We start from the raw sequence: 16,441 nt of genomic DNA, 5'->3' as shown, positions 1-16,441 counted from the left end.
TAGATGGAGGCACTGACAATAGCATTTGTTCTCAGAGCACTTCTATGTTAGCCCATCACCGTTTTTTCCCCCCTTTTGTAGATTCTCCTCCCTTCTAGTGAGCTCAAAAATGCAAAGGAAATTATGTTTTAAGTTGACTCTAAATGTTTTGTAGTGGGATGGCCCCTCACGTATCTAGTTCACCATGATCTCAAAAGCAGAAGTCTAAACACTTTGGCAACTACACATTTGAATATAAGCTCGTGACTCTTGCTGATATCTCAGATACTGTACTTCAGGAATCCACTTACGATGGTAAGCTAATGATGAATTACTTTCTTCTGTTACCGTTCGGTAGCTATGTAAAAACTACTAGAAAAATGACCCATCCCACTTCTTTCTTGCTAACAGATTCTGATTGTATTCAGAGCAAACCAAATACCTCCTGTCTCAGCCTACTTCGCTGCTGGGAGGAGCCCTGTCCTATAGTTCTAGCCAAGGAGATGTAGGTAGAAGCCTGCTCTGGGGGCTTCGGCAAAGCATTTTCTTTCCCGACAAAAGAAACAGACATGGCGAGCATCGCCCTCCTCCTTCTTCCTGCCTAGAACATAAATGCGTTATCTGGAGGGGGAGCAGTCACTTCACAACCATAAAGTGACACACAATGAGAGAAAATCTAGAGAATCAGAGATACCATCCATCTATCAGTGAGCAGTATTGATTCAGGAGCAACCACCTACTTCTAGTGAGCTTTGTTACGGGAGAGAAATCAACCCTAATTTTTTAAGCCACTGTAGATGGGCTTTCTGTCTCTTGCAGCTAAATGTAATCCTAACTGCCCACCCCAATCAAACAACTTCTGAGGCTCTGGAGTTTGGTGGTAGTTGTCACGCAGTGTAAGAAGGAAAGTTGGCCAGATCAATTTCAAATTTATAGCTGCTTTAGCCATCTTTTAGAGCTAGTTAACTTTAGGGATATAAAAAGCTACCGTAAAAAGGTAGACTATGAAAATGCAATAAAAATACCTAATTCAAATTAAACTATTCTAGTGATAAAAGTTTCAAGGGCAGAGATCACATCTTATAGCCCCTTCACAGTCTAACATGCAGCCCAGTGCTCCAAATAAAACAATGGCACTCAACACTGAATTGAAAGGAACCAAATCCCCCTAAAACATAACATGCTTTTAGCTTTTAAAGCTGATAACCAACTTCATTTAATTAACAAGAGCATGATGGGTATCCTCAGGTCAAATCTGATTAATAAATGTCCTAAAATAATGACTAGTAAGAGATAAGTACAAGTGGTACATTTTAAGTCAGAGTTGGCAACACCTGAAGCTAGTAAAAGGTCTGCAAATATACTATCTTACAAATGATTTCAAGGTATACTTCTCCTACCTCCATGACAATGATAAAAGCCAACTTGGCTGCGATCACGTGCCAGTAGTAGATGTTGTGTTTATATTGCTGTGGGTGTCCAGGAGGGTACCGGAAATCACGATACCTGGAAACAAAATGGAGGCATGTCAGGAGATTGTTCTTTTTGATCAAATACTGTAACCAAGGGCCCATTGAAAGAGGGGTCATCTTTAATGCAATGCTCTGTTAAATCGGACATCAGTTACAGTTTCTCCAAGAGTTTAATTTGCTGACAAAACCGTGAAATAACTATTCCAGTAATACATCATTTAAAATACAATAGAAAGATGATGGTAATGACGGACTCCATCTTTGTAAAGAAGAACCAAAGTATCTCAAAGTTTTTTGCCAGAGTTTTATCCCTGCTTTCTCAAAAAAGGATAACTGAAACAATTTAGTGTATTTTCAGAAATGTGTCTGTAAATTTATTTATATAATGGTGTCATCAGGGTCCACTCAGCTATGGGGTTCTCTCTCCCTAAAGAGAGTACTACGAACTTGTTATAATTTTTTTACCTAATCATTTTGCTGTCAGATGTCATGTGCCATTGTTGTTAGTGTATTCCCCTCAGGTAGCATATCTCTAATTTTCTGCCTGTAACTATTAGACCTAGAAGAGTTTAATTACTCTTTAGAATTATCTAAAGTAAGAACAAGCAGATTCAATGTGGGACTCTGAAGAGAATCTACTGTGTGTAACTTTGAAACACTGATTTGGGGCTTATTTCTGGTTTCTACATTGCATTGTTGAGAATTTGAATCAGAGAAGGCTTTGAGTTGAACTATATAAATTTTAAAGCCTCCTTTAGGTTTAAGACTGATTAATAAAGAAGACTCCATGACCTATGGTCAACAAACTATATCAATTGGGAATTTAGTTAATGTATACTGTCCACAGTTGTAAGGATACTTACCAGCCATTAAAATCAATGAAGACAGCTTTGGAATATTTTCAGAGAATACCGCCAGGCTAGGCTGAAGTATTTACATCTCCTGTCTTTGTATTTCTTTAAGTGAGGAGGCTACTTTGTCATCATTCAGTATTATCAGGTTGTGCTTGAATAACCTACTAGTCAGAACAACTGAATTATTTTGCTTCTTGGAACTCTGAGAGCTTCTTCATTTCTAAGATACAAGACTTTTCTCTTGGACCAGAATCCCCGTAATCACTTGAAACTCTCATCTTTAAATGTTGCTTTATGGTTCGACTTGAATGTTCTAACCCCAGTCCATATTAATTTTTATATCTTATCCTTTTTAAAGTTTGATTGAAAAGAAAGGCAAAAATGTCTCTAGGAACCTTATTTAAATGATACCAAATAGAATTACATTACATTACAATAAAAAAGATGAAGTGCGTTTTTAAACATGGAAGCAGAACTTGCCTGCATGTGGTATGGTCACCAAGGTCGGAGTCTAGATTTTCACGGCTTCTCTCTGTGAAGTCCGAGGTGTTGAAGATGGAGAGCGTATTGTTGATGTACCCCTTCATGGTGTAGTCAGTGTGGTTCCCATAAGGAGGCACAGAGAAGGACCAGTAATACACCAGGCGGGGGATCATGTCTGACGTGAAAGCAATGATCATGGCCTGTGTTGGCAGGAAAACAATAAAGGTGGCATTAATTTAGAGCCTTTACACCTATAGTTAACAAATATGCCAGAACGACATTTTCATCATTAGATTTTTTTAAAATTAAAGATTCAGAAACCTTAATCCATTTCTGTCAAACGGATGTAAATAGTGAATGTCCTAAAGTCTTTGAGCAGCTGCTTTAAAGGGGAACAGTTGCTTTCCTCTTGGTCTTCAGTTCTAACCAACGTCCTGAAGTCCACTTGCAGTTCAAAAGCAAAGCCTAAGAGCTGCCTATTATGTTTCTTAAGTACGATAAGAATAATTGTACACTAGGGTATTGTGGATGACTCAAGAGTTGCTTTCAGATATTGTATGTAAATTGGTATTTTCAAAAATTAGAGTATAATAAAATTCAATCAACTATGGAGTTCTACTTGATACAATTTTAATCTTTTATGATTTAGAAGGCCTTTTTGTATATGTAATACTAAGGTCAATATTATGAAAATAGTTTGTCTTTATATAATTCCCTTTGGAGAGTAAATAATTGATATAAAACTCATTTTTTTTATCACTTGCCTCTTAAAAATAGAAAGTAAACTCCATAATATATTTTCCTTGATCAAAGTAAATAATGTCCTTCAAATGCATACTTTTTTCTCTATACTATCTTGACTTATTTAGACAAGTCAACCCTAGTCTGATTTATTTCAAACTCTGCATATATATTTATGGATGTTGCTTCATTAAAGAGCAATAATTTTTTATTAATTTTAATAAAATGTAGGTAGCAGGAAACTATATTGGAGTTGTTCTATTCACACAGTCTAGCAATGATGTCTCTTTTGTTAGATCTAGTGTCTGAGCCTCTGAACTGCCAAAAGATTAGATGGATAAAGTTATGAACATAATAAATTATCAAATAACAAAGAAAGTTTAGTGTGTTCCCAGATTAAAGGAATAAATATGAGTCAACCTTAAACCTGGGTCTGAGTCAGGCTGACATCTATTAGCATGTAAAGCTATTGTGAATTATGTGAATTTTCTCTAAAGTTCTTTAATTTCGGCTTTAAACTCTCCAATGAATAAAACTGGTTTGAAGGAAGGAGAAAGTGAAGAATATACCTGAATCCAAATTCTATGTGACAAAACAAAGCTAAATGATTCAGTCATTTACTGAAACAGAAGAACAGACATATTTTGGGCACAACATAATTTTTTAGCAGTAGTCATTTGAACACATGCTTTAGACACAGTGAGACCACACGCCAACCAGCAAGATCTCAGGCAATGCGAGAAAAACAACTAAGGGGCTTTTCTATTGCGAAATGCCACCCCCCACCGGAACCAGCTTTGTCATTTCCTCTGAAGTGAATTTTGTGTGTGTGTGTGTGTTTGAGCGTGCGTGCCTGTTTATCAGTGGTGGTGGGGGGGGGGGGGCGGGTAAAGCAAGAATATTTCACTTTCTCCAGATTTCAATAGATTAAAATCTCCTGTTATCACTTAACTCAACGAAAGCTTTTTACAGAAGCACCTGCAGATGCGCTTCAGGAAGCTACAGAAATTCCAACAAGGAAGATAATTCTATTGTCTCCTGACAAGATACCTTTTCCTCCTGAAATGAGCTGCTCTGAGACACGCTGCAAGAATACAAATAAATGCAGTGGGCCTCATTTCCCATGCTGTTCTGAACACAATTTTCCATTTATATCAAAATAAATTAAAATTGGTCTTCAATAGCAGATGCTCTGGCATGATACAACAACGTCAATTCAGCTTATTTATTGAACAAGCAGCTTTAAAACGAATGATTTTTACATCAAATGCCTGCTGGATGTCCATTCTCATCTCTGGTGGCCATTCTCTTCTTCCTACAGTTAAAAGTTCTCCTATTATGGAAAGTTAGCCTTTTTTGTGCACATTAGATTGTGGAGGCACACCTTAGGTATGTGAAAGGTTAATATACATGTTTAATTCTTACATACATGTATACAAAATATGCAGGAACTGCATCTTGGAAGCTCTAACGAATCCTAATAATATGGAAAAAAAGATTGTCCATAGTTTAATCAATGATCTAATAAGCAGTTTTCCTTGAGTATAATAAAACGATACCTAAGTTATAAGAAAAAACGACGAATGGATTAAGAACCAGCATGACCAATTAGCGGGCGTGTGTGTGCCTGTGTGTGTAGACACATACACATACACATAGGGTAAGCTTGGAAACACAGCCAATACTCCGTCTGTGCTAATGGAGTGGAGCCATGCTGGGGGGACCAGGAGAAGGTGCCTGACACAATCAAAGCAGAACGTTTGAGGAATGGGGAGTCTGAGTCAATTGAATTTTCTGGTTAGCTGAAGGTCAAAGAAAAACCCTTTTAGTTCCCAACCTTGTTGCTTAAAATTTTCCTAAAGCACAGAAGTAGACGTTCCTGCCTTGCTTAATGTTGTATAGCATATTGAACATGACAGATTCATCCTTTTATGACTGTGCGACATGAAAGGCCTCAGTCTTCATGTTGCAGCACAGTGGATGTTGAAGGAGTGGGCTATTGGGTAAATGGAAACTGACGTGATCTGCAAGCTGTTTTTTGTGTGTGATCTGCAACTTTCCCCAAAAAGTAGGGATAGCATGCAATTCAAATAAATTAAGCATTCTTGGGGGTGGGGGTGGTGACAGCTGGGTTCCAGATAACTTGTTTTATTTTGCAAAACTGTAACCACGGTCCAGACAGTGACACTTTGTAAAATTCTTGTGCCCCTAGTTTGGACACCTGTCAAAGTCTACACAGAGTCACTGTTAATGATGATGAGTAATGAAGATGATAAAATAGCAGCAGCTGACATTCCATGAGGACCAGGCTCTGTGTATTCTCTGCATTAACTCACTGAATTCCCTACCCACCCTTTGTGGTATATAATATTCTTAAAAGATGTGATAGGCAATTATTCAATTTACAAATGATAAAATGAAGCTTGGAAGTGTTAAGGCCTGCCCCAAGATCATGCAGCTGGGAAGCGGCAGTGCTGGGAGCTGGAGCTCGGGTCTGATGCCAGAGTCTGCAGGGCTCAGCAACCTCCCGCATCCAGGGGCCTGACCCAGACAGACACTGCCCAGTTCTCTTCTGTTTCTACAAGTGCTGATGGGAAAAAGCTGGGGACTCAGGACAAGTGTGGCTTGATTAAGAAATTAAAACTGGGATATCCCTTTTTTTTTGAGGAAGACTGGCCCTGAGCTAACATCCGTGCCCATATTCCTCTACTTTATTTGTGGGATGCCTACCACAGAATGGCTTGCCAAGTGGTGCCATGTCTGCACCCGGGATCCGAACCCGAGAACCCCAGGCCGCCGAAGTGGAACTTGCAAACTTAACCAGTGTGCCACCGGCCGGCCCCTGGGATATCATTTTGTTAGGGACTGTGACTGGGGCGTGAAATTGGCAGTGAAAAAAGGGAGGAAATAGCCCTGGTTTTAAGGGTACTTCTAGGGAAGGAGGTCCCCTGATGGGCTGGCATGGGAACTGCTCTGCCTGAGAGCTCCCTGTTGGCCTGTGCAAAAAAAACCCCCAAAAGACTGTTTGCACTGGTCCATAATCAACACAGGTTATAAACAACTGAATTCTGTTCCCTCACAGCTGGGATATATGCAGGGTGTGAGGCTGCTTGGTTAAGGAACAGAAAGCGGTTAGCAAAGACCAACGAGTGGGGTGGGGAGGAAAGACAGGGCCAGCTCTAAACCCACCTCTTTGCAGAACCTCAAGCGATTTGAAATGCACAATGTTTATACTTCGTCATCAAATAATTCATGTTTTAAGTTGATAGTTTGAGATATATAGTAAAATATGATGGAATGACAGCTCTTATTCTAGTCATAAAACTCTAAATGGATGGATTTCTCTCTGCATTATAAAAGCACTACTGGATAACTCCTTTTATAGTCGTGAGGATTGAAGAGTTAGGACTTATTCTTATTACTATTACAATGTTTCTATTGAATAAAAACTCTAGCAAATGAGCAACAAAAAAGGATAAATGGTCACTCTTAGCAAGGGCCTCTGTAAAAGGTCTTGACTTTCTAAGTCAAAAATAATAATAAACAAACAATTAAAATACATTAAAAAAAGAATAATTACAGTTCTAAGAACTATGTCATGTAAATGGACAACGGTATTGGCATCTTCCTCTCATTTTAAAAAATACCAAACATTTGTTTCTTTAAACAGCAACCCTCATGCATTTTTGGACTTTCCGAGGTCTTCACCCTGTGAAGCCTAGGTTTACTCACATTGGTCACCACAGCCAGAATTGCTATTCCTTGCATGATGGGCTGCCATGCTCCGATGTCTTGGGCTTTTTCTGGCACCATGCGTCTATACTGGGTAGTCATTTTCCACGCGTCCACTCTTATTTCCAGTATATTGTTCACCAGAGCCAACAGAGGGGCCAGTGGAAAAGAGGCCACAAATAAGGTGACGAACCCAAACTGAATAACTGTCAATGGAATGGACACACATCATGGAGTGGTGGATGGATGGAAGGACAACATATTTTCCTTTACTCTTATAAAGAAAGAGAAGGGCAAACAACAAACTAAATCCCAAAGAGAAAAGACATCCGGGGTCATAATAACATTCAACAATAAAAGAATCCAAACAAAACACAAATATGAAATCTCTGGAAAGAAGGCTAATTATAGCCTGCTTCTTTCACGTGTATACACTTAATAGGAATAACATATTTAAAAATTTTCAATCAACCAAAGTTATTTGCTGGTAATAAACTTGGGACACTCTAAGCACATTATTCATTCTCAGTGTTGAAATAATAGAATGTTGGAAGATTATTTGTGGTTTAGGATTTTAAAAAAAGGAATATTGTGGAAGTATCTAACGAGTTAAAAAGAAATAAGAAATGTACCTCTGGGAAGGCTATGCTTAGAGAATGTTGGAGGAAATATGCTGAAAATAGGCAAGTGAGCCAGCTCCCCTGAGTCTGTGAATGCGAGGGCAGCACATTCAGAGAATTTGTGGTATTATTACAAATCACGGAAATGTACGTGATAAAAGTGTCTTAACAAGTCAAAACATAATCCTTCTTTAGGAATTTTTATCTTAGAGTTGTTGCAGTCTATGTGGTCAAAGGACGTCAAAATTCAAGTGGTAGCTTAGGAGTTCTTTTCTCCTTGTCTGTAATTTATTGGCCTCACTATATATATGGGGCAGCAGAGATGTGGGGTCAGCTATACCATGGAGAGGTAGAGGTCAGAAATGATCAGGCCAGAGATTTAAGAAAGAAATTTTTGCATTGTAGACCCCTCCCTCCTAAGTCGCAGACCTTTAAAGTAACCTGGTTAAGGTACATAACTAAGACTGGATGAGAAGAAAGGTTACAGCCCCGTAGGGCTAGTGCTCAGACCAGGGACAGGGACCCTCTGGCCAGGAAGGGCAAGACTGTGGAGGGGGTGTCTAGGTAGGAGGAGCCAGCATTTGCTTCAGGTCTGAGACTCCAGGGTGTGTGCTGCACAAGAGCAGACAGAGCTGGAAAAATCTGGCAGGTCCACAGGTCAGGCAGGAGTCATTGTATTCAGGAAAGTCAGACAGGCAAGGACCAGAGTTAGTGATGTCATACAGTCAGCGGCACAACACTGAGCAGTGAGGTCAACATCTGCGTCTATGACTCATCCGACCTGAAATAAACTCATCTGTCCACAGGGGCCAGGCAAGTTAGAGAAATGTGTGGAATGGGTGCAGTGAGTTGTGGTAAACTGGCAAGTGCATGTCCTAATGAAAGGGAACACTCATAGTCGCCATCTTGGAATGAGGGCCCAATGTTGCAAAACTCATTATTCGAGAGAAGCCAGAAATTAGGACTATATTTATTAGCAAAAAACCCAGTTAAAAATCCCAAAGAAAAAAAAAGATACCATTTATAATAACAACAAAAGCACACACCATTTAGGAAAAAATTAGAAATGTTAAGACTGTTATGATAATTGACTTAAAAAAATAAAAACAAATGATGAATGAATGAATGGTAGGATGTACTATACTCTTAATTGAGTAGACTCAACTTTGGGGACATATCAAATGTTTTTTCTCTAAAATATAATTTAGAATTCGAATGCAAGTTTAGTTAATAGTCCCAAATGGATTTAAGGAAAAAAGCTGAAAGGCGATGCTAAAGTTCTTCAAAAAATATACACAATGACACAAGTAAAATAATGAGGAGGGATGTCTGAATTGACAGTATTAGGGAAATTCTGAAAAAGGAGAAAATGAGACCAGCTCTAGGAGATATTCATGCATATTATAATGCTATGGTTTTTCAAAGAGTTTAGAACTAATGCATTAATAGATAGTACGAATTAAGCAGAATAGACGTCAAGAATAGACGCAGATGCTCATGGGATTTTAATATATTATAAAAGTGATACTTCAAATCAGTGGATTCAAGTATTGGAGCAATTAGCTAAATCACTGGAAAAGCTGGTCTGCTGTCCTCACTTTTGACACCAAAATAAATTCCAGATAGATTAAAATTTTTTGATTAAAAAATAAAGCACCAGAAAAAACCAACATGGTATAATCTGTTCTGATATTCAGGTGAGAAGAACTTTCTGAACAACTTTTGAAAACAAGAACAACAACAAGAAAGACCTATTAATTCAGCAAGACCAAAAACACCCAGGGTCAAAACAAAGATAACCCTTGCCTGGGACATTTTCATGACCCTATATTGTGCTCTCATACTTTTTATGCTTTTCTCCCCGCTGTACAGTCAAGTTTGTTGAAGTACCTACACTGATTATTTCTCTACTACTCACTCCCTCTTCAAGGCCCCATGCCCTGCTGTGGTCCCCACCACTGCGCTGAAACTCCTCTCGTTAACTGCTAGTGGCTGCATATTCCAAAGCCAGTTTACATTTTCAGTCCCCATTTCTTTGATTACTAGGCAGCTTTTCATATGGCCAAACATTTCCATCTCTGTGGAATGTTTTTCCTCCCTGATGGTTTTACTTAATTTTAAAAAGCCTAGATGGGAGTGTGTGTGTGTATATAAGCGTATGTATTTTTTTAAAGGCTACTTAGCTACAGCGCTTCTTCCGCTTTCCCCCCACAGTCTAAGCAAGTAAATGTGGGCTCTAGTTCTTGCTTCCCCCATGCCCCATATTTTTCATCATGCTCCTTTTAGTCAGTGTTCAAATCCCTGTTAAGCAAAGTTATTGCCTTCTAAGCCTTCTCTGTATTGATACAACTAGCTAGATTTCTTCCAACTGTTCTGCTATTCTCCCTTCTCTTTGTGGATTTCTCTTGCCCCATTCACCCTTTAAATACCCCTTTTCCCCATGGCCTCATCATCGATTCTCTGCCTGGCATGTCTGAATCACCCCCAGGGCCTCACCCACAGCTCCTCTGAGCTCCTAACTGGCAAATCCAGCTTTCTAATGGACAGCGTCTCTCAGATGTCCCATAGACACCTCACACTCAAGATATCCAACACTGAACCATTTCCTCAAAACCAGCTCCTCTCCTTAATATTCCACCTGGCATATTTAGGCTCCTTGAAGTTATCTCAACAATTCTATTCCTCACCTGCCATACTAGTTACCTCTTTAACACCTAGCAAATGTGTCTCCCTAGCTCTACTCCTATCCTCTCAGCCTTGATTTAGGCACTTATCACTTGTAGTCTGAGGTACCTAGCGTTAGCCTCCTGAAACAGCCTCCTCCCACGAAATATAAACTCTACCCAAAATATCATCTTTCCTTCTGCTGCCAGAGGAATCTGACCTTCTTCAACATAAACGTTACACAATTCTCTTGCTTACAAATATTCTTATGTATCATATTTCTTTAAGGATCAGTTTAAGTCCCCTGGCTAAGTACACAAGAGCCATCATGACACAGCCCTTGCTTACCTTGTATTTCCACCTATGGATCCTTTGTTCTAGCCATATTTACTCGCCATTCTTGGACCTGGCCAAACTGTTTCATGTCCTCGTACTTTTAAATGTGTCCACCTCTCTGCATGAAATGTCCATTTTCCCCACCATACTTTAGGCAGCTAACTTCCATTCACCCTTCAAAATCCAGTTCAAATGTCACCTGCTCTAGGAAGTCTGATTTGCATTCACTTTCCTAACAATCCACCAAGTACTCTCTACCCCTCACTTGGCTCTGTGAGGGCAGGCACCAAGTCTTACTTGTCTTGGTATTCCCAGCAATTGATACAGTGTTTGGCATAGCAGGTGCTTAATAAATGTTTACTGAATGAATGAATGAATGAATGAGTAAAGAGATAGGAGGCCTCCAAAGCCCCCCAGTTACCTAATTGCCATTTTGGAAAGCACATCCTGCAAAGATGAGGAAACACCATTGCACGTGGTGAGCAGAAACAGAGCAGAGATGAGGGAGGAGGGGGATGGCAGGCCTGAGTGCTGGGAGTGCAGGGGTGGGTGCAAGGAGATGTTGAGGAACAGTTGATATTAATTACAGTAAACTAATGGAGAAAATTATATATGAAGGCCACTGCTTTAACAGGTCTTTAAAAGTGAACTTGGGGATGAAGGAAGGCAAGGTCAAGTTAACATGGCAAGGGTGGAAGAGGCAGAACCAGAGACAAACAGGGCCCACTTCATCGCTTTCAAATCTGCTCTGAGACCGCACTTGAATTATGGGCCCTGGCCCCTGGGAAGGCATCACCAAGTGCTCAAGAGACTGGTGTCGGTGCTGTGTGGTGCTCTAAGTCTAAAATGGTACCTTATGGCTTCCAGATTTTAAGACTGATTATTTCTCTTATGTTCCGTGTCTGAGTTCTCAGAAGTCAGGACCATACACTTAGGGAGGCAGTTTTGGTTAACACCCCAGGGTTACTCTAATAATTTCAAAGGATGGTCGGAAATTCACTAAATAACATAAAAAAGAAATTTTACTCAGTAAAAACCCAAAACATATATGCTATATAGAAGTTGGTGGGGGTGGCTGGGGCAATGTTAATGTAAACTCAATTAACAGTTGTATGTGTATGCTGAAACTTCAAACTCAAGTCACTTAAATAAATATTTATGAGTACTAGGACCAGGCTGTGGTGCTCCAGTTGAGGACTGAAAGATGCAAAGGCCTGGGCAGCTACCTCTAAAGGACTAATCTAGCCAGGGAAAGACGCATGCACACCATCACATACCATCAGACAGGACTCAGGTGCTGTTAATGCCTAGAGAAAAGAGCAGCAAATCTGTGTGAAGGGCTGAGGGTTCCTGCTGAGGCTTGGCAGGAATTCCTCAGGTAGAAAAGAAGAGAAAGGTATTTCAGGCAGAGGCAAGTTCTAGTTCCCTCTGTGGGCAGAGAGGAACAGAGATGGTGGCTGGGGGCAAGGCCTACGCAAGGGGGAGGGCTCCAGGGTGGTCTGTCAGAAGACAGTTCCCTTCAGCAGCTGGGAGGCTGATTAAAAAGGTAGATGGTGGCATCATTAATGAACACGGGAAAAACAGGAGGGAGGAAACCGTGGCGAAAGGAGCTCTATATTTATTTTAGAAGAACAAAAATAATTCAAGAGGCACTTGAAAACTCTATACGAACTAAAAGAACAAAAAATAGATTTCACTCTGGTGCTGAATACAGAATAACAGACTGCCTGCTCTCAGAAAAGGATTAATTCTTCTAATTCCACATTATTTGGATAATAGAAAAACAATTTAATAAATCTAAAAAATATGTCTCTAACAGTTGTTATTCCATCCTTTCTTGTAGGGTAGGGTGAGGCCAAATTATTTACTTGGTAATTATTTTCATGAGATAATGAAACTCTAAAAGTCATATTAACTTCTCCCCAAAGCATGACCATATAACTTTTCCTCTCCGTGCCATTTATTTGACTGATCAAGTACAGAAAAATAGCTTTTTTCCAAGGTTTTTTTTTGTGCTAAAATAACAAATGATATTCTGCCCCAGAACGTCATTATTACTGATGCTGATAATAGCTCCAATAAGAAATATTTACAATTATGACTCATTTTGGAATAACAGGTAACTGTAGTCTTTTTGAAAAGAAACAGAACAAATAAATAAATAAATATAAAGCCTACATTATGCACTGAAGCTACACCCTTAATCGAACCTGGTCATGAAACATTAAAAAAGCAAAAATGAAATTCAAATCAGACTCCAGGCTGCAAAGTGTTGTTGACTGAAGAAGCTAAAGAGGAACCTTTCACTCACCGAAGGAAGCAGATGTGTTTCTACATATAATGTATATTTTTAAAAGCAATTATTTTATATATAGAATGCGATTTAATAAAAACCACCCTCTATCTGTAGACTTGTAAACAGGAACCACAAGGGGGGTAGCCTTTGCAAACACGCCAACCTGTATGCAGAAATGCAAGGCCTGTCAACCAAGGTGTTGTACTTCCTGTTCTATTCTCCTAAGTTTAAAAAAATTGTAATTTAATGCAACAGTTAGCTGAAAGGGACAGATGCAAAACACGTAAATTGTTAGCCTTCTATTAGATAGAAACGTGTCATGCGTAATAGAAAAGATGGTGTTTTCCTATGAAATCTATTTTGAGATGTATCCATTTAAAGGCAACTGAGAGCTCAAAACCAAGTGCAAGTGAAGAGAAACAGAGCCCAAGCAAATATCGCACAAATGGGCAAAGACATTCAAGTAGGAGGGGAACTGTGCTAAATCGTAATTCCAGACCAGCAAAGAGGTTTTGAATTCAAGCCAGTGATTAACCATGAGGTCACTCAAGGAACCAGGCAGAAACCACTGGCCAGAAGAAATAGATAGCTATTCACACCTCACAGGCTGTCAAAGGCAGGTGTGAGGTATGAAAGGGGAGACCCTGTGATCATTTCTGCCACAGAGCAGCAGGCTCCTCCAGGCTTTCTGTACAGGCTTACTTAAACGACCCGGTTCAGAAGTGTATCGGCCAACAGCTGCGCCTGCATGGACTCCAGCCCAAGCTGAATCACATCTAACAATAGTTCTGAGTTCATTTTCAGACAACACTGCTCAAATGCTCTGAGAAATAATGGTGAATGTGTACTTCAATGAATATTCCATTTCATTGCTTGGTAATAAATCTTTAGCTTTCTACAACATAAATATTGACAAAGATACACACAGTCACCTTATTGGAAAGCCTGACTGTATAATTTTGTCTAGTGGAGAAAAACATACTCCTCTTCATTTCAATATGCTGGAGAATTATTTGGCTCAATAATGGGTGCTCTTGGGATCCCAAACATGCTCCAATGTAATTTATATCACGTAAAACTTCACAAAGGACTTACTCATTTCAAGATATTCATAAAATAACCCCAGTTTTCCCATGAGCTGCAGGTGGTAGTCCTGTTCCCATCGTGGGGTCTTCTTTTCTGTGCTCGAAGCCGTGAAATACAGTCTACATATATTCATGACCCAGCTGCCAAAAAAGATCAAATTATACATCAGAACATTATCAGACCAAGGTCATCAAAGTATTTTGCTGATATCTGAAGCTGAATACATAATCTTGTATGTATATAACTACACAAACTTCTTGTTTTCATGCTAAATTTTTTATTTCTGCCTCTCTACCCCAAAATATTTTGAAAAATAGTACTGACTATACACCTGGGTCTATCAAAATTCTAATTGCTATTTTTTCTCCTACCTCCTCTCCATGGGGGCAGGTTGATTTTTAAAAGATATTTTCCCCCATTTGATTTAGTTTTTTTTTAATTTCCATCTTATTCAAAATGGTCTTTCCAGTAGGAAAATCAGCAGAGAAAATAAAAGACAGACATGGTATGTGAGCTGGTGACAAGTGCTGTGCAGGAGAATAAAGTGGGGCAAGGAAGGGAGAGGGTCTACATCTGCGGTGGGGGGGGGGGCGTGGGGGGGGACGGTGGCAGGGAAGGCCTGGGTAAGAGGGACATTCCAATAAGGGTGTGACGGAGGCAAAGGGGTGGAGGGAACAGCACTGAAGAGCCCTGGAGGCAGGAGCAGGCAGGCCTCCCACATTTGATGGACAGCATAGAGGCTGATGTGGTCCAGGGCCAGTAGGGGGTTGGGGCCTAAGAGATCACTGTGAGGATTGGGGCATTTTTTACTCTGAGGGAAGTGGGGAGCCATTGAGGGTCGGTCACTGAGAGAAAAGTGACATACTTTGACATTAGATAAAACAGGTCCAAGACCCTATTTTAAGCCGAACAAATCAAGGACCAGAGAAGTGAAATGCCTCCTCAAGTCAGAGTGAAGAACCAGAAGACACAGCCTCAAATGGCGGCCCGGCGCTCTGCCCACTACTGGATACTGCCCCCCCCAGAGCTGTCTGCTGTCTTTCTTATGTGTTATGTTTTTTCCTTTCTCAAAGCCTAGCGTCCCAGATAAATGCTTTCCCCTTCTTTACAGCCATTTGTCCTGAAAAGGAATCAGCGTTGGCAGTGAAATGAAGTGTGCACCTGTAGCCTAAAGAACCGTTGTCCCCTAAAGCAACAGCTGGCTTGTGGTTTACTCGTGGAGCTCATCAGAAGAGGCACAACAACAAACAACTTCAAATACAGATAGAAACATCTGGCTAAGCTTTGGCTGATTAAACACCACGTTTGTATGGATTTCAAATTCAGACAATGAGAAGGCGTCACACTCCTGTCAAGACGGTTGTGTACGCTGCCTACAGGCACATGCACCGTGTAAAATATGAGTTAGAGAGAGCTCACTGTGCTGGGTTTCCCACTGCTACTGACCTCAGTGTTAACGTATCACTGACCTCTCCCCAAGGTTTATTAAGGGGAGATTTCTCTACAACGGAATATGCCCCTGGCTTCACAATCTTTCTCCACTTCTTCCTCTTCTATGACATTGGGGACACAGCAGGAGACTGTGGAAAGTGGACGGGATATGGACTCAGACACTCCTCAATCTGGACCCACACTTCATTGCTTACTTGCCATTTAACTTTAGTCAAGTTCAAATGAAGTTGGGGGATAAAAACCTGCACTTCCCAGGGTTGCTGTTGGGATTAAATGATTTAAAACAGGTAAGGTATTTAGCACACTTCCTAACACATCAAAACCCGCTGCGTGGGACTTTTCTCTTGACCAATACAGGCTATGCTAGCTGAAGCCAACCAGAAATAAGGCTTAAGTTACTTAGACTCTTGGCTTGGGGACACAGTGCTGTCTGGATTGGTGGATCCCACATCAGCACCATCAGAATGACATGCAAGGCTTGTTGATAGTGCAGCATCCTATACCCCAACCCAGAGCTCTGGAATCAGTCAAGTCTGAGATAAGGCCCCAGGTGCCAGATACTTCTTCCCCCCACCAAGGCCAGCAGCTTCCTCCCTTTAGCAGGGGTTACAAAATAATTTTCTTAGGAATTTACCATGCATATTAACATAACAGCAGCAGAATAAGTTGCCCTTCACTAAGTACTTGTTATGTGTAAAGCACAGTGTGAAGCATTTTACACCTCAT

The 16,441-nt window shown here is 40.3% G+C and overlaps 1 protein-coding gene and 1 long non-coding RNA gene across 9 annotated transcripts in view; one reads left to right on the top strand and one right to left on the bottom strand.

Annotated features, from left to right (window-relative positions):
* LOC138924794 (uncharacterized) overlaps positions 1–16,002 on the top strand; it is a 56,767-nt gene extending 40,765 nt beyond the window's left edge. Inside the window, exon 3 of the long non-coding RNA XR_011440051.1 lies at positions 15,375–16,002. This is a non-coding gene — a long non-coding RNA (uncharacterized lncRNA). The remainder of the gene's footprint in view (positions 1–15,374) is intronic.
* Positions 1–16,441, bottom strand: part of ANO6 (anoctamin 6) — a 187,854-nt gene that overhangs the window by 7,404 nt on the left and 164,009 nt on the right. For all 8 annotated transcript variants that reach the window (XM_023643422.2, XM_023643421.2, XM_070271287.1 and 5 more), the window contains 4 exons: positions 14,273–14,403; positions 7,262–7,467; positions 2,786–2,988; positions 1,380–1,485 (listed from right to left, as the gene is read on the bottom strand). In XM_023643422.2, the coding sequence (XP_023499190.1) occupies positions 1,380–1,485; positions 2,786–2,988; positions 7,262–7,467; positions 14,273–14,403 (646 nt within the window). The remainder of the gene's footprint in view (positions 1–1,379; positions 1,486–2,785; positions 2,989–7,261; positions 7,468–14,272; positions 14,404–16,441) is intronic.

The sequence above is a fragment of the Equus caballus genome, chromosome 6, assembly GCF_041296265.1.
Source record: "Equus caballus isolate H_3958 breed thoroughbred chromosome 6, TB-T2T, whole genome shotgun sequence".
NCBI classification, from domain to species: domain Eukaryota; kingdom Metazoa; phylum Chordata; class Mammalia; order Perissodactyla; family Equidae; genus Equus; species Equus caballus.
Note: the sequence above shows the minus strand (reverse complement) of the source record. Positions and strands in the feature narration are given on the sequence as shown.